The sequence below is a fragment of the Oenanthe melanoleuca genome, chromosome 25 (genome assembly GCF_029582105.1).
Source record: "Oenanthe melanoleuca isolate GR-GAL-2019-014 chromosome 25, OMel1.0, whole genome shotgun sequence".
Classification (NCBI taxonomy): domain Eukaryota; kingdom Metazoa; phylum Chordata; class Aves; order Passeriformes; family Muscicapidae; genus Oenanthe; species Oenanthe melanoleuca.
Genome location: NC_079358.1, coordinates 1,718,663 through 1,742,860, shown reverse-complemented (window position 1 = coordinate 1,742,860; position 24,198 = coordinate 1,718,663). Strand labels below are relative to the sequence as shown.

Here is a 24,198-nt window from a genome sequence, read left to right as displayed (position 1 = left end):
GCACTTGGGCTGTACCTGTGGCCTCGTTGGCACCACAGACTCATTGACAATAAAAAACTTCAGCTGATGCACCTGAGGCTCCTTCATCCCCTCACCCCCAGACTCTGGGCATCCCCAGTTCCCTCCTGGGGAACTGCTGCTCCTCATCCCCTTCTCTATCTAATTATTGGGATTTTGGGGGTGTAGTTTATAATTTATTATTTATTTTTGGGGTTATTATTTATCTTTCTAATTGTCTGATTACATTTTGATACTAATTCGTGGCTTTCATTTAAAAAAAGAACTTCCTCAAACACCCTTCCCTCCCTGCCTCTGTCCATCCTTGCTGCTCTTGGAGCCTTTTCCCCAGCTGCATCCCAAGGCCACCCCAGAGTAAAGGGATAAATTCCCTAAATTTAAATTAGGGATAAAATCCAGCGTGGGCCATACAGATGCTGAAGCTTTAAATGAAAGAGGAAAAAGAGGTTTGGGAGTGGTTGGAGGTGGATGATGGAAGGTGACACCCCGGGAGCAGTTTCCCATAGGATTTCTGTCATTGGGATTTTCTCTCCCAGCTCCTGGTGTTTTTCCTTCCTCCCAGCACTGTGGCTGGATGCTCCATGCCCAGTGCCATGTCTGTGCTGGACGATTTTCTTCCAGGATCCTTTCTCCTGCCATGGCCCAGACTGACCCCGTCCTGGCTTGGAGCAGCTCTGGGCTCAAAGCCTCCAGGAAATTCCTCTCATCTGCCAGGTGCCCGAGCCAAAATCCTACCCGAGCCCCTGGGAAACTCTGCCAGGTGATTCTCCTGCAGGAGGAAAATTGGGGTGCAGGAGCTGCAGCCTCCAAAGCTGCGACTGCCCCAAAAATCTGGGGGGAAATACACCAAAAATCAGGAGTTAAACTTGAGTTTCGTCGAGTTTTCCATGTGCCTGCGTTGTGTCAGGATTTATCCTGCCACGGGCAGGCGCTGCCACCTCGGCTGCCTCGGGCTGTGGGTTTTGGGGCGCCGGAGGTGCCGTGGTAGCCCCAGGACCACCACGCAGCCGCCGCCCGGTGCGGGTCGGGGCCCGGCTTGGCTCGGGAGCCGCTGCTGGGCTGGGAGGAGAAAGCTCCGTGCTTCTGCCGTGAGTCACCGAGCAGCTTCTCCTGCCCTGCGCCCAGGAGGGGCCCCGGGCCCCCTCCCGTGACGGCGTTTGAGGGTTCCCTGCTCTGGGCAGCGCTTGCGGGACCCCAGAACCGCCCGTCCCGGAGGGATCTGTACCCCCGCCCCAAGGCTGAACTTGTGGGGTGCCTGAGGCTGCCCCCCTCCCCATCCGCCCGCGGAGCTTCCCCCGGAGCTCCCCCCGGAGCTTTCCCCGGGGCTCTCCCCTTTCCCAGCGCCGGTACCGGGCCGGGACGGCGGGGGCGGAACGGGAATCCACGGGCCCGGGATGAGCGGAGCGCCGGGCCCCGAGGGGCGGGATGCCGGGGCAGCGATGCCAGCGGAGGGCGGGATGCCGGAGCGGAGGGCGGGATGCCGGAGCCGGGCCGGGCGCTCGGGGCTCCCTCCCGGGCCGCTCCGGCCCCGGCGCTCGGGGCCCGCCCGGCCAAAGTCCCTGCGCCATGAGCGGGGTCCCGGGCGGCCGCCGCCCGACCTTCTCCGGGCTCGCAGGTAGGGCCGGGGCCGGGCCGGGGTCCTGGGGCGGCTCGGGGCGCTCGGAGCCCCGCACCCAGTGTCGGTCCCCGCAGGGGAGCGGCTGCTCGAGGAGGCGGCGGGCGCCCGGCAGCGCTGCGGGAGCGGCGGCGGCTCCGTCCCGGGGACGCTGCTCTGCACCGACCGCCGCCTCGCCTTCCTGCCCGGCCAGGTGCGCCGGGAACGGCAGGAGCGGGAGCAGGAACGGGACCGCGGGGGGAACCCCTGCCCCGGCGCGACCCCATCCCACCGCACCGCGGTCCCGTTCCGAACCCATCCCACCGAACCCCGAACCCATCCCACCGCACCCCGGTCCCGTTCCGAACCCATCCCACCGAACCCAGGTCCCGTTCCGAACCCATCCCACCGCACCCCGGTCCCGTTCCGAACCCATCCCACCGCACCCCAGCCCCGGCTCAGCCCACCCCGCCGCACCCCTGACTCCCATCCCAGCTCCATCCGGTCCGTCCTGGCTCGTCGGCTGCAGAACCGACCGCGTTCACCTGGGGAACTTTCACTGCAGGACATAGTGGGGGACAAGACACAAGGGACATGGGGCCGCCAGGTCCAGATCCATCCCCACCACCCTTTCTGGGACTGGGGGGACACTCGGGGTGGTTTCCAGCCCTCCCCACTCTCCCACAGGCTCCTGGCTCCCGTGGCCGCCTCCACTCTGAGGGCGAGGTGGCGCTGCCCTGCATCCACAAGCTGGTGGCAGGTAACGGGGACATCGGGCACGAGGGATGAGCCGGGCAGGTCTCGGCTCTCAGCCCCATCGGACGAGCCGGGCAGGACTCGGCTGGCCCTGACAGTCTCATTCCCTGACCGCAGCCAGCAGCTTCTCCAAGCCCAAGGTGCTGACGGCCGCCTCCACCCTCAAGTTCATCCCCGAGGAACTCGCTGTCTTCTGCCGCGATTTCCGCCTGCTCCACTTCTACTTCCCCGAGAACGGGTTGGCTCCGCAGGCGTTCCGGGTGAGCCGGGGAGTGCAGAAGTGTTGGACCCCCACTCCGGGACACCCCTCTGTTCCGGGGCAGCCTCACACCCCAGCCCCGGTGCCCTCGCAGGTGGCCAACGCCATCGCACAGGCACGGGAGGCGGCTGCGTGGCTGGGGGACACTGCCGAGGGACACGATGGCTGCTCCTGCCCTGCCGAAGCACCCCCAGAGGAGGAGGAGGAAGAGGAGGAGGAGGAAGGCTCATCCCCCACGCTGCTCTTCGAGAGCCTGCGGGACTGGGAGAAGGAGCTGCAGCGTTTGGGAGCTGCGGGCTGGAGGGTGAGCGCCGTCAATGAGCGCTTTGACATGGCCCCCAGGTACAGCCCCAGCACCGTCTGAGCCACTGCAGCTGCACCCGTGCTTTGGGAGACCCCACCCTGTGTCCCACCCTGTGTCCCACCTTCCCACAGCCTCCCCCAGTACCTGTGGGTGCCCAGCGGGCTTCTGGACCACGACCTGAAGCGAACCTTTGCCCACTTCCAGGAGCGCCGGGTGCCTGTGAGTGCCTGAGCAGGTCCTGGCAGGGTGGGGGGCGCTGGGAGGGGGGTGTGGGGGCTTCACCCCGTTTCTCTTGCAGCGCCTGTGCTGGCACCACCCGGGTGGGGGGGACCTGCTGAGAGCCGCCAGCTTCCACCCGGCCTCAGAGCCGGGCAGCGAGGATGTGAGGTGGGTCCGGTGGGCCCGGGGGGGCTGGGGGGTGCCCCTGCCTGGCCCCACCTGGGGTTTTTGTGCCCCCCAGGTGCCTGGAGGCGCTGCTGCTGGGGGACCGCGGGCCCTGCGTGCTGGCGGACGTGGCCGAGCTGCCGACGCTCGCCGACATCCAGCTCGCCCACCTGAGGCTGCGGGCGCTCTGCCTGCCCGGTGAGTGGCACCGGGCACACCCTGGGGACCCCCAAACACCCGGGGGTCTGGGCCTTCCCCCCGCTGAAACCCCGTCCCGTGGGATCCAGGAGCCGTGGCAGAGGAGAAGTGGCTCTCGGCGCTGGAGGGGACACGCTGGCTGGACCACGTCCGGTGAGCAGGGGACAAGGGGGCTCCTGGGGGTGTAGGGAGGTATTTTGGGGTGCAGGGGGGAAATTCACCCTCAACCCCATGGTGGAATGGTCCCCCCAGCCCAGCTGGGGCACTGTAGGGTGATGGGGACATTGTGGTGGGTGATGAGCCACCCGAACGGGTGACTGTGGCATTTTGGGGTGCCCTGACCCCCTTCCCTTGGCCCTCCAGCACCTGCCTGAGAAAAGCTGTGGAGGTGGCGTCGCTGCTGGCAGGGAAGCGCTGCTCCGTGGTCCTGCAAGGTGGGGGCAGCAGGATGGGGGATGGAAAAGGGTGGAGGGGCTGGAAAGGGGCCCCCCCTCACCGCGGTGCCCCCCCAGAGCCCTCGGACCGGGACCTGAACTGCCTGCTGGCCTCCCTGGTGCAGCTGCTGGGGGACCCCCACGCCCGCTCCCTGCCTGGCTTCCAGAGCCTGGTGCAGCGGGAGTGGGTGGCAGCCGGACACCCCTTCCCCCGCCGGCTGGGGCTGCTCTGCCGGGACAGCCCTCGGGAGGAGGTGAGACCCCGTTCCCGTCCCCTGGGGTGACAGGAGGTGGGACCCTGCCTGGGAGGAGATGTCACCCCATCCCGTGTCCTGCCTAGGCCCCCGTGTTCCTGCTGTTCCTGGACTGCACCTGGCAGCTCCTGTGGCAATTCCCGGCGGATTTTGGCTTCACTGAGGCTTTTCTCCTGGCGCTCCACGACAGCAGCTTCAGCCCCTACTTCAGCACTTTTCGCTTCAGCTGCCAGCGCCAGCGGCGACACAGCAGCGTGGTGAGGGGCAGGGGCACGTTGCTGCACCCCCAAACTGCCCATTTCACCCCTTCTCCTCACTCTGCCTCAGTTCCCCCACCCCCATCCCAAACTGCGGATGGGCACCCCCAGATCTCCCATTTTACCCCTCCTTTTCCCCTCCGTGCCTCAGTTTCCCCATCCCAAACGGGGCACTGACCTCCCCGCTGTTCCCGCGCAGCCCCGGCTCCCCAGCCAGACCTACCGGCCCGTGGGGAGCTGGCCGGGCCCCGGGGGGCTCAGGGGAAGCCCCCACACCTGCACCTTCCCCCCGGTGTGGGCCTGGGGCCGGCGCTACACCCGGCAGCAGCAGCGGCAGTTCTGGAACCCCGCGGGACCCCCGGTCCCCGCCGAGCCCCTGGCCCCGGGCACGGTGAGTGTGGCTGAGCCGGGGGGCTGCACCCTTCCTTTGCCGGCTGTTTGTCCTTCTGGATGGCTTTCCCCTCCCTTTTCCCCTTAATCCCCGCTGTTTCCCCCCCCATTTCCTCGTTCAGCCCCTTTTATTCCTAACGCTTATTCTTTTCACCCCACTTTTCTTCACAACGGATTTTTCCCCTTCTTGTTCCCCCCCAATCCCAACTCCCTCTCATCCCTCGGCCCAGCTGGGTTTCCCTCCGTTTTCCTGATCCCTGTTTTGCCCCTTTCCCAGCCTGGAGACCCCTGCCCGCGGAGGGGGTCCAGGCTGGTGCTGGCTCTGGCCAAGGGCTCGCTGTGCCCCCACCCCCTGCCCTGGCGGAGCCGCCCCCCCCTGCGCCCCCCACACCGGGTGTCCCCGCCAGAGAGCCAGGGGACACGAGGGGGGCTCTTGGGGGGCTGCCAGCGCCCCCCGGGGCTGCTCCTGCCCTGCACCGCCGCGCCCTGCATCCGCCTCTGGCACCGCTGCTACCTCAGGGGGCTGCCCCAGGAGCAGGTACTGGGGGAACGGGCCTGGGGTCCCGATCCGGGGTCCTGCTTTGGGGGGTCCCACTTTGGGGGGTCCCACTTTGGGGGGTCCCGCTGTGGGGTCCTGCTTTGGGGGGTCCCGATCTGGGGTCCTACTTTGGGGGGTCCCGATCTGGGGTCCTGCTTTGGGGTCCCACTTTGGGGGGTCCCGCTGTGGGTTCCTGATTTGGGGGGTCCCACTTTGTGGTACTGCTTTGGGGGGTCCAGTTTTGGGGGGTCCCAGCCTGTCCTGCTGCTTGTGCTGGGGGTGAGGCTGGACCCAACTCGTGTCCTCCTGCTGCTTGTGTGTCCAGGGTGGGGATGGATGGACAGAGGGAGGGATGGACAGATGGATAGATGGATGGACGGATGGATGGATGGATGGATGGATGGATGGATGGACGGATGGATGGACGGATGGACGGACAGATGGACTTATGTCCACCCATTCTACCCTGTCTGTGTCCCTGCCCCGTGCTGGACATTCTGTCCTGTGTTACCAATCCTTGTGTCCCGGTCCCATGATGAACGCTCTGCCTTATCCATGTTCTCATCCCTGTGTTCCTGTCCCGTCGCTGTCCCCTGTCCCTGCCCCATCCCCGTGTCCCGTGTCCCCTGTCCCGTATCCCGTGCCCCATGTTCCACGTCCCGTGTCCCCTGTCCCCTTGCCGTGTCCCGTGTCCCATATCCCGTGCCCCATGTCCCATGTCCCCTGTCCCGTGTCCCCTGCCCCCATCCCCTGTCCCTGCCCCTGTCCCCACGCTGGATGTTCTCTCTCGGCAGCGCGGCCGCCTGTCCCCATCGCTGTCCGGGCTGGCTGAGGAGCTGGAGCTGCTGCAGGACCGGCTCCGTGCCTGGAACGGGCGGAGGCCGCACTGAGCGCGGGGCCCGGACAGCACCGGCTGCGGGCCGGACCCCGGGGCTGCTCGGGCCCGCCGTGTCCCGGTGCCGCACGGGCACCGCGGGCTCGCGGCTTCCATTAAACCTGTGCCGCCTCCACGAGGCTCCCGCAGCTCAGCCGTGGGGTGGGAGATGGGATGGGGCTGGAATGGGGGGGGAGCCCGGGCCTGGGACCTCCGGCACGGGGATCGTGGGGCACTGAGGGCACGAGGGCTGCGAGGGCCATGTCGCGACAGAAGCATGAGCCATGTCGCGACAGAGCGGCAGCGCCCCCCCGCCCACACCCAAGATGGCGGCGGCCCCTCCCGCCCACACCCAAGATGGCGACGGCGCCTTCCCCGTCAACGTCACTTCCGGCCCGTCCCACGGACGCGAGGCTTGCGCGTTGGCGTCACGCGCGCCGTGCGTGCCAGCGTGCGGCGCCGCGCGCGCGGAGCGGGAGCGGGATAAGATGGCGGCGGGGCCGATTTCGGAGAGGAATCAGGGTGGGAGCGGCGGGGGAGTCCGGGGGCACGGGGAGGGGTGTCCGGGGAGCCGGGAAGGGGTCCGGGGGACCGGGGGGGGTGTCCGCGGGCACCGGGGAGATCGGGGGAGCGCTGAGGGGGATACCGCGGGGGTCCTGTGGAGACCTGGCGCCGTTGCGGGGTGCTGCGGGGAAATCTGGGGGGAATGCGGAGTCCTTGGTGTATCCCGGAGACACGAGAAGGCTCCGGAGGGGATTTTGAGCTCCCTGGGGACACGGGGCGGGCGGGGGGCGCCGGCGGAGCTCCGGGGCCGTGGTGGGCTCTGGTTTCCCGAAGGGAAAAAGGGGCTGGGGAACTCCCTTCGGATTAAGGGATGACGGGGGTTCGGGATTCGGGTCCGGGGGGCTTTGACTCGATTGAGTGCCCCGGTTCCTCGCAGATGCCACGGTGTACGTGGGGGGGCTGGACGAGAAGGTCAGCGAGCCGCTGCTCTGGGAGCTGTTCCTGCAGGCCGGGCCCGTGGTCAACACGCACATGCCCAAGGACCGGGTCACGGGCCAGCACCAGGGTGAGGGACCCCCAAATCCCGCCGAGGGCAGAGCTGGGGGTGGGATTGGGGTATGGAAGAGGGGGAGCATCCTCTGCCCCTCAGGAGGCGCTGGGGACCCAGAGTTTAAATTAAGTGGGGACTGAAGTATTAGGTGGTGTTTAAATGAAATCAAGGCGCTTTCACTCAATAATTAAATGGGGTTTTGCAGTGAGCTGGAGTTTTACAAAAAGGGGGGTGTGTCTGGGTGGTCTCTTTCTGTCCTGAAGTCCTTTTGGGGTCTCCCGTGAAATCCCTTTGAGGTCTCTTGCACCTCACCTGAGCCCCAGCTGGCGCCCCCTGAGCCCTTTGGGTCCCCCAGGGTACGGCTTCGTGGAGTTCCTGAGCGAGGAGGACGCTGACTACGCCATCAAGATCATGAACATGATCAAGCTCTACGGGAAACCCATCCGAGTGAACAAGGCCTCGGCCCACAACAAGAACCTGGACGTGGGCGCCAACATCTTCATCGGCAACCTGGACCCCGAGATCGACGAGAAGCTGCTCTACGACACCTTCAGCGCCTTCGGGGTCATCCTGCAGACCCCCAAGATCATGCGGGACCCCGACACGGGCAACTCCAAGGGCTACGCCTTCATCAACTTCGCCAGCTTCGACGCGTCGGACGCGGCCATCGAGGCCATGAACGGGCAGTACCTGTGCAACCGGCCCATCACCGTGTCCTACGCCTTCAAGAAGGACTCCAAGGGCGAGCGGCACGGCTCGGCGGCCGAGCGGCTGCTGGCGGCGCAGAACCCCCTCTCGCAGGCCGACCGGCCCCACCAGCTCTTCGCAGACGCGCCCCCGCCCCCGTCCGTGCCCACGCCCGTGGTCACCGCGCTGGGGCCGGGGGTCACCCCTCCAGGTGGGTGGCAGAGCTCGGTGGGGCGGGGCGAGCGGCATCCAGCCGCTCTTTCGCTGCTCCCGCGCTTCTCCCAGTTCCCACCTCCTTTCCTTTCCTTTCGCCCCCGGGCTCACCGTGTTCCCGCTGTGCTCCAGGCCTGCCTCCCCCGGGCTCGTTCCCGCCGCCGGTGCCGCCGCCCGGAGCGCTGCCCCCCGGGATGCCCCCGGCCATGCCGCCCCCGCCCATGCCCCCGGGAGCCGGAGCCCCCGGGCCCCCCTCGGGAGCCGCCCCGGCCGGGGGACACCCCCCGCACCCGCACCCCTTCCCGCCGGGAGGGATGCACCACCCAGGTACGGAGCGGGGCTGGGAACGGGAATGGAAACGGGAACGGTGTGGGATCGGGAGCAGAGCTGGGAACGGGAATGGGGATGGGAACGGGAATGGAAACGGGAACGGTGTGGGATCGGGAACGGGGATGGGAACGGGAACGGAAATGGGATGGGAACGGGAATGGAAACAGGAACGGTGTGGGATCGGGAGCAGAGCTGGGAACGGAGGTGGGAACGGGAGCGGGGTGGGAACGGGGATGGGAACGGGAATGGAAACGGGATGGGAACGGGAATGGAAACGGGAACGGTATGGGATCGGGAGCAGAGCTGGGAACGGAGGTGGGAACGGGAGCGGGGCTGGGAATGGGAGCAGAGCTGGGAACGGAAACGGCAACGGGAGTGGAGCACCTCTACTGCTGCTGGGGATCCTCCTCTCGTCTCTCCTCACAGAGTGAGGGTTGCAACTGCTGAAGGGTTTGGGGAATTTAGGAAGTCGCTGCTGTCTGGGAGGCACCTGAGCAGGGAGAGGTGTTGGTTGCCTTAAGTTGGGAAGGTGTGAGATGCAGAGAGGCAGGAAGACACACGGGAAGGTGGTGATGCAAAGAAGGAAGGCAGGAGCTAATTTTGGCATTAATAATTTAATGAAACCATTTTTTTCCCTGATTCCCTGCGTTTTGGTCCTGTGGTCCTGGGAGGGAGCTGTGTCTGTATCTCAGCTCCAGGTTCAAATGCACAAATTTTTGTGAAATGTGCAATTTAATGACTCTCTGGGATTTGTTTGATCCCGCTGCTCCAAAGCCTCCCTAATTAGGGAGCTTTGTGTGATCCTCCTCTGGCCATGCCAGGAACAGATGCTGCAGGGCCTGAGCAGAGCCAATTACACCTGGCCAGGGAAAATCAGGCTCGGGGGGAAAGAATCATTTGTTTTGTTTTTTTTAATGGGATAATTGGGAAGAAGGAAGTTTGGAGGGACCCTGGCTGCTCCAGTCAGAGCAGGGCAGCTCCCGCTTTGGAGTGCTCTGGGAGTTTGGGGATGGGGTTCATCTCTGTCCCAGGGCTGCACACACTATTTGTCCCATCTCTTTTCCCACACACTTGCATCCATGCCCTTTCCTCTTGCCCAAAAGCTCTGCATTCTCTTCTCTTTAAGCCCCTTTTTGGCAGCAGAAGCCTCTCTGCACCCATGCTTTCCAGACCCAGCTGGAATTCCAGACCCAGCTGGGATTTCTGTTGCTGGGGGTGCCTGGAGCTGCTTCCTGACCCCCTGTTTCCCCCAGGCATGCCGCCGATGCAGGTGCACCACGGGCCCCCCGGGATGGGGCAGCACCACCCGGGCCCGCCCGGCTCCGGAGGGCAGCCGCCCCCCCGGCCCCCCCCGGGCATGCCCCACCCCGGGCCGCCCCCCATGGGGCTGCCCCCCCGGGGGCCTCACTTCGGATCTCCGATGGGTGAGTGGGCTCTGCTCTGCTCTGGGGGCGGGAGGAGGGTGTGCACAGGGGGCGTGAACAAGACCCTGCACCTGGCAGCCCCCCACTCCGGGGTCTTCCCAGGGTTTCCTCATTGTGACATGGGAACCCTGAACCTCCCCCCCCTCCCCTTTGGGATTTCCACAGCACTGGGATGGTTCTGGAGGCCGTTGTGCCCACGGGGGTCTCGGTGGAAATTCCTGTTTCTGGGAGGGCTGGCCGGGCTGGGGGCGCCTGCTGGGTGTGGGTGTGGGTATGGGGGGCAGGTGGGGCCGGTGGGCCGTGCTCCTGCGGGGGTCTGGGGGCTCTGTCCTTTCCTGTCACTGACCCCTGTCCCCCACAGGTCACCCCGGGCCGCTGCCGCACCACGGGCTGCGCGGGCCCCCCCCGCTGATGCCGCCCCACGGCTACAACGGGCCCCCCCGGCCCCCCCCCCTACGGCTACCAGAGGGTCCCGCTGCCCCCCCGGCCGGCGCAGAGACCCCCTGGCGTGCCCCCCCGGGGGCCCCTGCGGGGACCCCTGCCCTGAGGGGTGAGGGGCTCCCTGCTCCCACCCCTGCTGTGAACATTCCCGTTCCTGGAAAGGGCTGGGGGCCATCCCCTCCTCCTCCTTTCCCTCCCCATTTCTTCCCCCTATTTCTTTTTATAGTGTTAATTTCCCTTGCTCTCCCCACCTCCTCCAGTTCCTCTTCCCCTGGAAGCTTTTCCAAGTTCCTTTTTACTGGATTTGTTGGTTTTGTATGGAAAGCAGCGGCCACCCACTTGCAAATAAAGGATTTGGGAACCACAAGGGTTCCTGGACTGGGGATGAGGCTCTGCCTGTTTGTCACCAGCTGAGTTCTCTTCCCTGCTTGGGCTGTTGGGAAGAACCAGGCTGGAGGGATCTGGGGCCTGAGGAGTGGCAGAGCTGATCCATGGCCTGATCACTGGTAAGCCTGGAAGAGCTGTGTGCTCTCTTCAGCTGCTCCCTAGCAATGTCCGGATTCTTGAGCTGCCCAAATCCAGGGAGCTGAGATTTGGCTGTGGAATATTTTGGTGCCAAGGTTTAGCCGAAGTCAAACCTTGCCCTGGTAGATCTTCAAAGGGCTTGGGGTCCACAAACACCTTCTCCTGCCCCTGGGCAGTGCCAGAGCCTCCAAGAGCTGGGAGTTTGTGGAGGGACATGGAAGTGGGAATGTGCTGCTTCCTTCCTTCCTCATCCCAGCATTGTCTTCTGTGCTGAGGTTGTGCTTTTCCTTCCATCCAGGTGGGAATTCCTAGGGTCTGGATGGGCTGGGAAGGGAGGGACAAGGTTGGAACCCCCTCCTGATCCTTCACATCCAGAAATGTGGGGAGAATCCCTCGTGGCTGGTGGAGTGAGTGGATTTAGGTGTGAGGGTCGGGATGCGTGGTGTGGGATTGGGGATTCCCTGTTGTGCTGAGAGCCAAGGGGCTGAACAGATCTCCAGTATTCGGAGAATCCAGTGATTCCTGTCTGGATCAAGGCAGCCCCAGGGTGCCATTTCTCTGCTCCTCAGCCGTGGAAGCCACCAGGATCCACCCAGGGCAGCCAATCTCCCTGCACGGACACAGTCATCATCCCCTTCTCCCCTGGAGTTACCCACTGTCATCCCCAGTTTTATCCCATCATCCCTGGTGTTATCCTGTCATTCCCAGTTACATCCTACCTTCCCCCTGATTGCAGTCCACTGTCAGCCCTGGCATTGTCCCTTTTCCTCCCATTTTATCCCATTCCCCCCCACTTTATCCCATCATCCCCCTATTTTTATCCCATTCCTCTCAGCTCTGCCCCATTCCCCGTGTTTGGGGCCCTGGGGCCAGGAGTTGCCATGCTCTGTGCTGCTGCCAAGCCTGTTCCCTCTGCTGATCCACAAAAACACCCGGGGGCCCAGCGGCCCCAGCCGAGCAGGGGATGTGGAGCTCAGCAGTGACAGTGGCACTGGCAGTGGCACATGAGTCACCCGGTGCCTGAGGCTGTGACACTCCCTCTCCTCGCCCCCACCGGGGCTGGGGCTCACCGTGATTTCCCGTTTCTCAGGGATGCTCCTCGACTGCCAGCCTTGTCCTGCACTTCCAGCCCCCTCTGAGGTTTGTTTTCCCCACGGTAAATGTCACAATTGCTTCTCAGCTCCTGGGTTTCTAAATCCTTCCCTGTGCTGGCCCCACCAGTGCAGACTGGTCCCCATCCCTGTTTTCCAGTCTGAGGGGTGAAGTGCTGATCTGGATGGATCCTGACAGACTGGGAGGATTTGGGGTGGACACCCTGGAAGCTGGGACTGGGTCAGCTCATTGCGGGGGTTCAGGGAAGGTTGGGACTCTGGGAGTGTTGGGATGCCGGATGGAGGGGCTCTGGGAACATTGGAATGCCAGTGAGGGGGGCTCAGGGAGGATCCTGCTCAAGGGAGCACCCCCAGCCCTGGGGGGCCCCCACTCTGAGCACCCAGCACCCCATAGCCCTGGGGATATGGGGCTGAAGAACTGCGGGTGCCAGTGTCTCACCCTCGGGAAGTCATCCATGGGAAACGGGGGTCGGTTTGGGCATCCTATTCTGCAATGTGCATCTCCAGCCCTAACGCCCCCCCCGCCCCCTAAAAAATTAATCAGGGGCTTTTGTGTCGTGTTGTAGCCTAGGGGCCGAGTCTGGGCAGCCCAGGCGGGGACGATTTGACCCCAAAAAAATCCCAATCCAGCCCCGCGGAGGCCGTGACTCAGCCGTGACGGGGGCGGGGGGCGGGCTGAGCTCCGCCGAAGGATCCGGGGGGGCTCGGGCTGATGCCCCCATCCCACGGCCGCTCCCCGCCAGCCGCAGTCTCGGGCTCCGTCCCGGCAGCTCCATCCCGGGCACCGCGATCCCGCCGAGCTCCGCATCCCCGGGGCTGCGCTCCGCCGCCCCCTCCCCGCTCCATCGCCCCCCCGGCTCCCCGGTGCCCGGCTGGTCCCTCCCTTGCCGGGCTGCGCCGATGGGCTCTGCCCGCGCTCCGTGTGCGCGCCGGAGGCTGCGGCGCTAGCGCTGCTCCCCGCAGCTGCTGCCGGAGCACCCCCTTTCCGCTGCGAGCCCCTTCCCCAGCATCCTCCCTCGCCGCAGCATCCCCCTCGCCGGCGCCGCAGCTCGAGTGGGGCGAAGGCTGAGCCAGGTAAGGGGGAACAAAACGGGATTATATCGCGCATCCCCCCTCCCTGCGGCGTTAATCGGCGTCCCCGGAGCCGCTGATGGATTCGGGGTTCGGCTTCCCCTTCCCACTTGCTGTGGCCATTTTGTCCTGGAAATCCTTCTCTGCAGCCCGGCTCTGCCTTTGGATGTGCGTTTTGGGGGGCTCCTGTCATCTCCCGCGCCGTCCTGTGACCGCAGAGCAGCCGGAGGGGATCGGGAATTCGCCGCAGGGATGGGAGGGGGAACCGGAGGGTTTTGGGGAAGGGGTGGCACCGGGGGGGTTGTGGGGTGACCTTGGACACCAGTGATTTCCAACTCTTCCCCCTTGTCGCCATGTTCCTGGCGTTCCGCAGGGAGGCTGGGGGCTGCGGGTGGGGAATGCAGACCCCCAGCGTGGGAATCCCGGGGGTTTTGGGATGCGTGGTTGCATCAATCCTTGGCTCCGCGTGGATGCGCGGCAGGAGGAGACGGATCCAGGTCCGATAACCTTGTCCACGACGGGACTGCAGGGCCAGCGGCGTGTTCAGCCCCCAGAGGGGCATTTTCGGGGACTCCCTGACTCCTGCATTTCAGGGACTGTGGTGTGTGGGATTTCTGTCTCTCTTGTGGGCTCAGACCCCGATCCCATCCAGCGCTGGCTCCTGGCGTCGGCTCGGCCGCTCGAGGCTCCCTGGTTCGTACGGCCGCTGTCACGGAGCCAGCGGTGACCTTGCTCCCCAGCCCATCCTCTTCCTCACCGTGCACCCAGCCTCTCCTGCTCCCCCGCTCCTTCTCCCGGCCCCCAGCACCTCCCGGCCTGTGGGATGCTGGCCCCACATTGGGAGGCTCCAAAGGGAGCCACGAGCCTGGCGGGAGCAAAATGACCTTGGTGATGGATGGGGCCCTGCCAGGAGCCTCACAGGCCCTGGGACCCCCGGGGAGGGGACTGGGGTCTCCCTCCAGCCAGAGGGGAGCTCATGGGGGAAATCTGCCATTTTATCCTGTAAAACCACCTGCCTGGCTCTGCTCAGGAGTGGGGGCTGCTGTGCCGCAGCCCCCCTCCCTCCAGGGTTTCCTGAGGGCTAAATTTAGCGTCCCTGCGTGCCCTGTCCCCTCGCTTGGGCAGGGGGGGACACATCACTGGCTGCATCCCTCTGCCCGCAGCTCCTTCCCGACTCAGCAGTGATAAAAATAACATTGGGGGGTCACGACGGCTGCTGCGGGTGGAGCAGCAGCATCGGGCTGGGGGGCTGGGGGTCTGTCCCCGTCACCAGCCCAGCTGGGCTCTGTGCAGTGGGTGTGGGCATGCTGGGCTGGGGAAGAGGGGGTGGGATGCTGGGATGCGAGGGGACAAGGAGATGCCCCCCCCGGGTATCTGGATGCCCCTCTCCTCCCGCCGGGGCTGGACCCCGGGGCACTCGTGGTGCCCCCAGCCCGCACTGGCCGGCGCTGGCATCTCCCGCAGTAAATCCTGCCTGCAGCTGCTGCAGCCAGCGTGGCCTGGCACACGGGGCTCACTGTCACTCCAGGGACCCCTCTGAGGATCCTCTGTGCCAACCTCGAGCCACCCACCCGGGGGATGGTGGTGCTGGGAGGGTCTGGGGACCTCGGGGCTGATCCCCTCATCCTCCCTGTGGTGCCCGAGGAAATGGGGGGCTTCAGTACAGACCTGCTAATGGCCTTGATTTTGGGGTGACTCGCAGTCCTGGGGGGATAGACTGGGGATGCTCAGGGTAGCCGTGGCCCTGATGTCCCCCCTGCTCAGCCTGTGCAGAAGGGATGGATCCAGGGGGAGCGGGGGTCCCAGTGAGCTGTGGGAGCTGGAGCCCCTCAAGTGAGGGGAAGGGGGCTGTGTCTCTCAGCCTGTCCCCACTCCAGCACCCACTGTGCTCCGTGCCACTTCACTGGGGGGTCCCCAAATCCCCCTGTTCCCATCTGAGACGGAGAAAAAGTGCAGAGTGGAATGCATGGCCACTGCCAGCCCACCTGAGCCCTGGTTGTGTCTGGGCTCCCCAGGTCCAGGCCGGCACCAGGGTCCCCTCGCAGCCCGTTCCACGGATGGGTAGCGCCGCCTCCCCTGTCCCCGCAGCCCGGGCCTGAGGGCGCAGCCCCCGAGCAGAGACACCCCTGCACCCCCTGCACCCCCCGCACCCTCTGCAGCCCCGCCCGACCCCCGGCACCATGGACGAGTCGTTCCGGGACCGCACCGCGTTCATCCGCGGCGCCAAGGACATCGCCAAGGAGGTGAAGAAGCAGGCGGCCAAGAAGGTGAGCCGGGGCATGGACCGAGTGCAGGACGAGTACACCCGGCGCTCTTACTCCCGCTTCGAGGAGGAGGAGGACGACGAAGACTACGCGCCCCAGGACGGCTACTACCGGGGCGGCGAGGGGGCCAACGAGGAGGAGGGGGTGTCCAGCGACGCCACCGAGGGCCACGACGAGGAGGATGAGATCTACGAGGGCGAGTACCAGGGGATCCCCCGGCAGGAGTCGCTGAAGGGGGGCGAGCGCCTGGGAGCCGCGGCCGCGGCCGCGTTCGACGACAGCGAGGGGCAGCGCAGGAAGGAGCGCGAGGAGCTGGCGCAGCAGTACGAGCTCATCCTGCAGGAGTGCGGCCACGGCCGCTTCCAGTGGACCCTCTACTTTGTCCTGGGCTTGGCCCTCATGGCCGACGGCGTCGAGGTCTTTGTGGTGGGCTTTGTCCTGCCCAGCGCCGAGAAGGACATGTGCCTCTCCGACTCCAACAAGGGCATGCTGGGTGAGGAGAGGGGCAGGGGCGTGGGGGAGTCCGGGATAGGGGACAGCCATGGGACAGGGGGGACAGGAGGGTCAGAGCCACGTGGAGGGGCACCGGGAGATGTGGGGAGTCCCGTGGGGGATGTGGGGATACGGACAGACGTGTGGAATTGTAGGGGGACACAAGGACATGTTGGGGGAGCAGAGAGGCACAGGAGGGTGGGGACGCAGGGAGTTGGGGATGGAGAGGGCGTGGGGGGCTCAGGGAGATGTGGGGGGTCATAGGGGCTATGAGACAACACAGGAGGAATTGGGAGGCCGTGAGGCCGTGAGGTGTGGGGCCCAGGAAGGGATGTGGGGACATCCCCATGTGTAGGGCTCCCTCCATCCTCCTCCCAGTCCTACACTGGTCCCCACGTGAGCAATGGCGAGAGGCAGTGAGCTCAGGAGCTTGGGCTGATTAGTGGGTCTTGAGATTGGGTTTGGGGGGCCATGAGGGGCTTTGTTTGATTGCTTCCCCCTTCTCTGTGATGCCTGCCAGAGCCTGACAGCCCCCAAATCCCTGGGGGCACCAGTGCCCCCCATCCCTGAGATCTGGCAATCTTGGGACAAGGGGAGGGCTGGGTGTGGGGGTCCTGGGGGTGCTTCTTCCCCCCATGTCCCACAGTCCCTGAGCAGAGCAGGGGGACAACCCCGACCACCCCTTCGCAGGGGATTCTGTCCCCTCCCTTCGAGGGCACCCAGCATCCTGAGGACGCCGCCCCCAGTGCCCAGGACGCTCTCCCTCCTCCGGGGTGCAGGTCCCCGTGTCCCCCGGCTCTGACCTGGCTGTGTGTCCCCTCCCCAGGACTCATCGTGTACCTGGGCATGATGGTGGGCGCGTTCGTGTGGGGCGGGCTGGCCGACCGGCTGGGCCGAAGGCAGTGCCTCCTCATCTCCCTCTCCGTCAACAGCGTCTTCGCCTTCTTCTCCTCCTTCGTCCAGGGCTACGGCACCTTCCTCTTCTGCCGCCTGCTCTCGGGCGTGGGGTAAGGGGGGCCCAGCTGCGGAGGGACCCCCGGAGCAGGGGCTGCTCTCCCCTGGGCCGTGGGGCGGGGGGTGATGCCGCTCCCTCCCCTCCATCCCCAGCATCGGCGGCTCCATCCCCATCGTCTTCTCCTACTTCTCGGAGTTCCTGGCGCAGGAGAAGCGCGGGGAGCACCTGAGCTGGCTCTGCATGTTCTGGATGATCGGGGGCATCTACGCGTCCGCCATGGCCTGGGCCATCATCCCCCACTACGGTAGGAGACCCGGGCCAGCGGGGCACGGGGGGTGCGCCGGGGCTCGGCCCCACCGCCCTGTCCTGTCCCTGTCCAGGCTGGAGCTTCCAGATGGGCTCCGCGTACCAGTTCCACAGCTGGAGGGTCTTTGTCCTGGTCTGCGCCTTCCCCTCGGTCTTCGCCATCGGGGCGCTCACCACCATGCCCGAGAGCCCACGCTTCTACCTTGAGGTGGGGTCCAGGGGGCATGGCCGTGTCCTGGGGGGAATCTGAGCTGAATCAGGGCCCTGGAGTGGGGGTGGTGAGAGGGCCCCCAGGAAGAGACCCCCAGGTGGGGCGGAGATGGGGCAACCCAGCCCGGGACCCCCAGAGGGTCTGAGACCTGGACAGGAAGCCCCAGATGGGTTTTGGGGAGGTGTGGAACTGGGCAGGAACCCCAAGCGGATGATGGGACCCAGCCAGGGACCCCAGAGGGGTGGGGGGGCCCCGAGGAGGTGATGAAGATGGTGTGGGATGAAGGTGGGCAGCAGGACCCAGGTGGGTGGTGGAGCCAGGCAGGGGCGCTGATGGCGCTGGCAGGGTCAGGGTCCGGGGTGTCCCAGAGTGACCTGTCCCTGCCCTCGCAGAACGGGAAGCACGACGAGGCCTGGATGGTGCTGAAGCAGGTCCATGACACGAACATGAGGGCCAAGGGCCACCCTGAGAGGGTCTTCTCGGTAAGGACTCCCCAGGGCTGAGCCCTGGGGTCCCCAGCATCCCAAGCCAGGGTGGGGTGTCCTGCAGGAGCAGGAGGTGGGAAAACACCACCCAGGGGACGAAGTGCTGCTGTAACAGTGGGGAAACTGAGGCACAAGGTGGGGCCCTGGTGGCTCCCAGTGTCCCCAGACTGTCCCCCCCACAGGTCACCCACATCAAGACCATCAAGCGGGAGGACGAGCTCATCGAGATCCAGTCGGACACCGGGACGTGGTACCGGCGCTGGCTGGTCCGATGCCTCAACCTGTCCCAGCAGGTGAGGCCGGAGCCCCCCGGGGGTCCCTGTGCCCCGTGTGCCCCCTGTCACCTCCCGTGTCCCTCCGCAGGTCTGGAGCAACTTCCAGCAGTGCTTCGTGCCTGAGTACCGGCGGGTGACGCTGATGATGATGGCGGTGTGGTTCACCATGTCCTTCAGGTGCTGAGGGCTGGGATGGGATGGGATGGGATGGGATGGGATGGGATGGGATGGGATGGGATGGGATGGGATGGGATGGGATGGGATGGGATGAGATGGACAGCACTGGATGGGGTGGGATGGGATGGGATCAATGGGATCAATGGGATCAATGGGATCAATGGGATCAATGGGATGGGATGAATGGGATGGGACAGAACAAGTGTCACTGCAATAGCACAGGCTGGCACTGGGAGCTCAGGGCTGGTACTGGGAGCCCTGGGCCAGCACTGGGAGCCCCAGGTGTGCGGTGCCTGCTCACCCCTGTCTCCACAGCTACTACGGGCTCACCGTGTGGTTCCCAGACATGATCAAGCACCTGCAGAGCATCGAGTACGCGTCGCGCACGAAGCTCTTCACGCGCGAGAAGGTTCGGCACTTCACCTTCAACTTCACCCTGGAGAACCAAGTGCACCGTGCTGGGGAGTATTACAATGACAAGTGAGTGAGGGGGGCTGAGCCTGGGGGCTGAGCCTGGGGCTGCTCCCCACAGGGGTGGGGACACCTGGGGCCTCCCTGCTGCCCCCGCGCAGGTTCATCGGGCTGAAGATGAAGTCGGTGACGTTCGAGGACTCGCTCTTTGAGGACTGTTACTTCGAGGACATCACTTCCAGCAACACCTTCTTCAAGAACTGCACCTTCATCTCCACCGTCTTCTACAACACAGGTGGGGGAATGGGATCCCCAGGTGTGGGGAGGGGGGACCCACCAGGGTGACCCCCAGGGTTTTGATGGAGGCGGGGGCGAGCCACCAGGTTGGAGGAGGGTCAGGAGAGTGGCTTGGTGGAGTTGGGGTGGTAGAGATGATGTGACCCCCCCAGGGAGGGGCTGTGAGGACATGGGGTGACCCCTTTGCCCACTGTCCCCCCAGATCTCTTCGAGTACAAGTTCATCAACAGCCGGGTGCTGAACAGCACGTTCCTGCACAACAAGGAGGGCTGCCAGCTGGACTTCAGCGACGACAACAACGCCTACATGATCTACTTTGTCAGCTTCCTGGGCACCCTGGCTGTGCTCCCTGGGAACATCGTCTCGGCCCTGCTCATGGACAAGATCGGCCGCCTGCGCATGCTGGGTGGGCACTCGGGCAGGCTGGGGCTGGGGGATCCTGGAGCCCCCCAGCCCAAACCAGGCTCTGCATCTTCCTCACCCACCTCCCACCCGCTGGGTCACTTCATCACCATCACCTTTTGGGGACTGCCCCTGTGGGTGACCCCACCTCCATCACCCCTTTGGGACCTTCCTGATCCTCCTCCCAGCCGCTGTCACCTCCATCTCTGTTGATCTCTTGGGGACCTCCCTGTCCCTGCTGTGGGTCACCCCCATGTCCCTGTCCCTCTTGGTACCCTCAGCCCCCCCAGTCCCACCTCCCATCTGAGTTTGCCTGTGCTCTGACACGTCCACGTGTCCCCCAGCTGGCTCCAGTGTCATGTCCTGCATCAGCTGCTTCTTCCTGTCCTTTGGGAACAGCGAGTCTGCCATGATTGCTCTGCTCTGCCTCTTTGGGGGGGTCAGCATTGCCTCCTGGAACGCTCTCGACGTGCTCACCGTGGAGCTGTACCCCTCTGACAAGAGGTGGGGCCTGCAATGGAGGTTTTGGGTGCCAGTAGTGAGGCTTTGGATGCTGGGTGGGAGGTTTCAGTTGTGGGGGGATGTTCTGGATGCAGGGTGGGAGGATTTAGGGGCTGGGTACCGGGTGTGGAAGTTTTTTGGTGTCAAATGGGAGGCGTGGGGTGCTGGGGGCAATAATTTGGATGCCAGGTGGGAGAGTTTGGGTTCTGGGTGATGCATGTGAAGTGCCAGTCGGGAAGCTTTGGATGCTGAGGTACCAACTGCTGGGTACAGGTCGTGGGGTGCTGCCTGCCAGGGGTGGGTTACCAGCTGCTCAGTACCTATTTTTGGGTGCTGACTGCCAGGGGTGGGTTACCAGCTGCTCAGTACCTGTTTCTGAGCACTGCCTGCCAGGGGTGGGTTACCAGCTGCTCAGTACCTGTTTCTGGGTGCTGCCTGCCAGGGGTGGGTTACCAGCTGCTCAGTACCTGTTTCTGGGTGCTGCCTGCCAGGGGTGGGTTACCAGCTGCTCAGTACCTGTTTCTGGGCGCTGACTGCCAGGGGTGGGTTACCAGCTGCTCAGTACCTGTTTCTGGGCGCTGCCTGCCAGGGGTGGGTTACCAGCTGCTCAGTACCTGTTTCTGGGCGCTGCCTGCCAGGGGTGGGTTACCAGCTGCTCAGTACCTGTTTCTGAGCACTGCCTGCCAGGGGTGGGTTACCAGCTGCTCAGTACCTGTTTCTGGGCACTGCCTGCCAGCTCTTGGCTGCCAGGTGCTCACGTTGGGGTGCTGGACGCACATTTTCGGGTTCTGAGCTCCCCTTTTGGAGTGCTAGGTGCCCACTTCAGGCACACACACCTGCACCTCTGCAGGTGCCCCCGAGGGTGGGGTCGCACCCCAGCCCCGGAGGCGCCCCCACCCACCCCAGCCCTCCCCGTGCTCCCCAGGACGACGGCATTTGGCTTCCTGAACGCGCTGTGCAAGCTGGCGGCCGTGCTGGGCATCAGCATCTTCACCTCCTTCGTGGGCATCACCAAGGCCGTGCCCATCCTGTTCGCCTCGGCCGCGCTGGCCCTCGGCAGCTCCCTGGCCCTCAAACTGCCCGAGACACGGGGGCAGGTCCTGCAGTGACGGGGGGCTGGGGGAGAGGGACCCCCCGTCCCCGGGGCACCCCCCGAATCCAGCGTTCCCCCCTCGTGCCCCCGGGATTAGTCGCGTTAGACACTGTGAAACGTCTTCTTGGAGCATTTGGGATCTTTTTCATTTGCACTTGGACCACCCCCCAACCCCCAGATCCCCTTGTACCTCCAAAACCTCCTCAAACCTCAAACTCCCCCCTGGCCCCCAAAACTCCCCCAGTTCCCTGTCACCCCTCAACCCCCAATACTCCTCTCAGCCCCCCAGTTTCTTTTCTCGGTGTCACCCCCTGTGTGAGTTGCTGCTCATTCCTGGGGGGCTGTGGGACAGGATTTAGGGGGGCCCTGGCATCGAGGGGGGATGACACAGGCCCTCTGAACCCCCATATCTCTGTGCATCCCCCCAAATCCCTTCTGAGCCAGGGAGGAGGAGGAGGATAAAGTCTCTGGTCTCAGTTTCCCCGTCCCTGTGGAGGGCACTCAGCAGGGTCCCCCAAACCCCCACGGATTTGGGGTGGGGGGGGCATCTGGGGGTGGTCTTTTGGGGAGCAAGAACCCTTGGGGTGCCTCAGCAATGTCTCCAGGGGGGACACAGGATATTGGGGTGCAGCAGCTGGGGGTGCAGGATCCCCCTGGGACTCCCTGACAATTTTAGGGTGTCCCCTGTTAAAGCACATGCTCTCCTTCCCCCAGGATGTCCCCACTTTTGGGTGCCCAACTTTCAGGGTGCAAAGCACAGCTCCCCCCCAGGCACAGCCCCAGCCCTTGGTCTCATTTGGGGTGCAGCAGTGGGGGACCCCCAAAACTGCCAGTTAGTGATTTTTAACTGATTTTTAAAGGACTTTCCCAGTTAGAGGGAATGCTGGTGTGGGTGAGCAGGGGTGTGGGGGGCTCCCTGCACCCTCTTTTCCTCCTCCCAGCCCCTTTCCCTCCCTGCATCCCCATGTGCCCCCCACATCCCCTTTAACCCCTCCACTACAATATTCCCCTGCACCCCCTTTTACCTCCCCCAAGCCCAAAACCACCAGCGGTTTGTAAAGCACAAACAGCCCCTACCCCCCAAAAAAAACTGGGGTACAAGGGGTCCCCAGTGCTGTGCCCTCCTCAAAAGAAATCGGGGTTCAGGGGGGTCCCAGTGCTGTGCTCCCTCCAAACCTGGGGTTTGGGGGGTGTCCCCCATGCTCTGCCCCCCCTGCCCAATCAGCCCCACACAGGGCAGGGTCGGTCAGAGCCCCCTGGGACCCCCCACCCCCAGGGCAGCCCCCTCCCATTCCAAGCAGCCCCCATGTGCTTTGTCCCCCCTTGGTGTAGCTGGTCCTTGGGGCCCCCCCGGCCCCCCTGTAGCTCTGTCGTGCCGTGCTGTAGTTTCAGGTGTTTGTAAATTAATTAAAATGGAAAAAAACCATCCCAAAAAAGCACAAAATTACCCCCCGGAAACAAAGGGTTCTCCAGACTCAGCTGCCCCCAGAACACGTTTATTTAAATGGGAGGGACACCCCAAAAATCCCCCCGAGGGTGGGAGCTGCGGGGGGATGGTTGGGTGGGTCCATGCCGGGGTGGGAGGGTCGAGGCAGAGCTCGATTGGGGGGGGGGGGGGGTGTGGCCCCCCATTCCTTTTTTCCCCTCCGAAATCCAGGCTCGGTCTGATTGCTGACACCGGGGGTCCCGGTGCTCTCCCTGGCGGGGCTCCGGGGGCTCCGTCACTGCTGCTCCCGCTTGGAGCCCCCCAGGCACGGGGGCGCGGAGGGGACGCGGGGGTCGCTCCGCCACTGCTCGGGGGTGCGGGCGGTGACCTGCAGGGCGTGCAGGGGCCCGGCCAGCTCGGCCCGCAGCGCCTCGTGCACCAGCCGGTGCCGCTGCAGCGGCGGCAGCCCCGCGAAGCGCCCGCTCACCACCAGCACCCCGAAGTGCGTCTCGGCGCCGGGGGGGCCCCCGTGGCGGGGGGAGTCGTCCCGCACCTCCAGGTGCGTGGGCTGCAGGGCCGCCGTCAGCTTGGCGCGGATGGTGCGGGCCAGGGGCCCCCCCGCGCCCCCCATGGCCCCGCCAGCGGCCGCCAGGAGGGGACCCCGCATCGGAGAAGGGCTGCAAGAGAGAGGGGGCTGCCAGGACAGAGGCACTGCCGCCCCCCCGGGAGAGGACCCGGCTTCGGAGGAGTTTGAGGATGACTGGGGGGCTGGAAGTGAGGAGAGGCTCGAGGAGAGGCAGTGGGGCGACTGGGGTGAAACGGAGCGTGGGCGGAGGGCCCCGCACGGAAAATGGGGATGGCGAGAGGGGGCACATGGAGCAGCACCGAGGGATGAGCGGGGGCTCTGCCGCTGCTACCGGGGACGAGGCGGGGCTGGGGGAGCCCTGCGGGGGCGGCTCCTGCCCCGGGAGTAGCGGAGGACGCAGGGGGTGTCCGGGGCTCGGGGCAGTCTCAGAGCAGGAGAGAAGGGCCGGACCCGCCTCGGGGTGCATCCAGAGCCCCCCATCCCCCGTGGAACCCACGCCGGGTACCCCCCGCTCCTTCCACAGGACACCCGCGGCACCACCACGTCCTCCCGCAGTCCCCGGGCCCCTCCCGCCCCTCACCGTCCGCTCCGGTCACGCCGCCCGGGATCGCCCGGCCGCTGTCACGTGACACCGGTGGAGCCGCGCCACGTGACCGCCCAGCCCAATTCCAGCAACCAGTATAGGCCCCGCCCACTCACAGGCCCCGCCTTTTTATCCCAATGGCCGGGGCGCTGAGGCCCAGGCCCCGCCCCTATCCTAATATGGCCGCGGCGCTGAGGCCCAGGCCCCGCCCCCTATCCTAATATGGCCGCGGCGCTGAGGCCCAGGCCCCGCCCCTCCACCCCAATATGGCCGCGGCGCTGAGGCGGCGCTCAGGCCCCGCTCTCCCCAGAGCGGTCAGGGCGCTGTTTGGGGCCGGGTGTCCCATGGGATCCCCCCAGCGTGGCACCATTGGAGCCCTCTCGGGGTCTCTCCACAGAGCTCAGGAGTGTCCGGCTCCACCTTCTGCCGGGTTTTTTTAGCGCCCAGCTGCCCGGCCGTGGAGCAGGTGCCTGGGGATCGGTTTATGCACAAGCCGGCTCGATCCCGTGGGGTTTTGGTTGCATCTTTGAGCCAGGTGGTTCCTTCCGCACCCCTCTCAATGTCTTGCAGGCAGAGGAATAAAATACCCAGTTCTCCCAATTCCCCAGGCGCTCCCA

At 65.2% G+C, this 24,198-nt stretch overlaps 4 protein-coding genes across 5 annotated transcripts; 3 read left to right on the top strand and 1 right to left on the bottom strand.

Annotated features, from left to right (window-relative positions):
• The first annotated feature begins 1,395 nt into the window (after positions 1–1,395).
• MTMR11 (myotubularin related protein 11) lies at positions 1,396–6,396 on the top strand. Its single transcript, XM_056510947.1, has 15 exons — positions 1,396–1,633; positions 1,711–1,826; positions 2,300–2,372; positions 2,486–2,628; positions 2,722–2,969; positions 3,063–3,150; positions 3,230–3,318; positions 3,392–3,513; positions 3,603–3,666; positions 3,877–3,947; positions 4,026–4,201; positions 4,288–4,458; positions 4,658–4,849; positions 5,126–5,386; positions 6,181–6,396. Exons 1-15 carry the CDS (start codon positions 1,444–1,446, stop codon positions 6,274–6,276), a joined length of 2,100 nt encoding a protein of 699 aa, XP_056366922.1. The 5' UTR covers positions 1,396–1,443; the 3' UTR covers positions 6,277–6,396.
• Positions 6,397–6,490: 94 nt separating this feature from the next.
• SF3B4 (splicing factor 3b subunit 4) lies at positions 6,491–10,623 on the top strand. The gene is given in 7 exon segments (XM_056510970.1): positions 6,491–6,782; positions 7,201–7,329; positions 7,670–8,212; positions 8,347–8,541; positions 9,798–9,968; positions 10,330–10,412; positions 10,414–10,623. Coding segments are annotated over 7 exon segments (1,461 nt in total). The 5' UTR covers positions 6,491–6,544; the 3' UTR covers positions 10,516–10,623.
• Positions 10,624–12,584: 1,961 nt separating this feature from the next.
• On the top strand, positions 12,585–22,458 carry SV2A (synaptic vesicle glycoprotein 2A). Of its 2 annotated transcripts, none has more exons than XM_056510943.1 (13): positions 12,585–13,120; positions 15,133–15,874; positions 16,700–16,880; positions 16,981–17,132; positions 17,209–17,342; positions 17,738–17,827; positions 18,013–18,123; positions 18,194–18,282; positions 18,598–18,762; positions 18,855–18,988; positions 19,193–19,396; positions 19,737–19,896; positions 20,819–22,458. In XM_056510943.1, the coding sequence occupies exons 2-13, from the start codon at positions 15,298–15,300 to the stop codon at positions 21,000–21,002; spliced, it is 2,181 nt and encodes a 726-aa protein (XP_056366918.1). In that variant the 5' UTR covers positions 12,585–13,120; positions 15,133–15,297; the 3' UTR covers positions 21,003–22,458. The 2 variants fall into 2 exon arrangements, with proteins under 2 accessions (XP_056366918.1, XP_056366919.1); XM_056510944.1 differs by having other exon boundaries at positions 12,719–13,120; positions 15,206–15,874.
• Positions 22,459–22,467: 9 nt separating this feature from the next.
• BOLA1 (bolA family member 1) lies at positions 22,468–23,668 on the bottom strand. The gene is made up of 2 exons (XM_056511063.1): positions 23,579–23,668; positions 22,468–23,089 (listed from the first exon to the last, which is right to left on the bottom strand). The coding sequence occupies exon 2, from the start codon at positions 23,077–23,079 to the stop codon at positions 22,708–22,710; it is 372 nt and encodes a 123-aa protein (XP_056367038.1). The 5' UTR covers positions 23,080–23,089; positions 23,579–23,668; the 3' UTR covers positions 22,468–22,707.
• Positions 23,669–24,198: the final 530 nt, after the last annotated feature.

Excerpts from the sequence above, each read along its gene's own strand:
- MTMR11 (XM_056510947.1), top strand. The coding sequence starts at position 1,444 with ATGCCGGGGCAGCGATGCCAGCGGAGGGCGGGATGCCGGAGCGGAGGG. Across the intron at positions 2,629-2,721 it reads TGGCTCCGCAGGCGTTCCGG|GTGGCCAACGCCATCGCACA; the intron begins GTGAGCCGGGGA and ends GTGCCCTCGCAG. Across the intron at positions 4,459-4,657 it reads AGCGGCGACACAGCAGCGTG|CCCCGGCTCCCCAGCCAGAC; the intron begins GTGAGGGGCAGG and ends GTTCCCGCGCAG.
- SV2A (XM_056510943.1), top strand. The coding sequence starts at position 15,298 with ATGGACGAGTCGTTCCGGGACCGCACCGCGTTCATCCGCGGCGCCAAG. Across the intron at positions 15,875-16,699 it reads CTCCAACAAGGGCATGCTGG|GACTCATCGTGTACCTGGGC; the intron begins GTGAGGAGAGGG and ends TCCCCTCCCCAG. Across the intron at positions 17,828-18,012 it reads ACCCTGAGAGGGTCTTCTCG|GTCACCCACATCAAGACCAT; the intron begins GTAAGGACTCCC and ends TCCCCCCCACAG.
- BOLA1 (XM_056511063.1), bottom strand. The coding sequence starts at position 23,079 with ATGCGGGGTCCCCTCCTGGCGGCCGCTGGCGGGGCCATGGGGGGCGCG.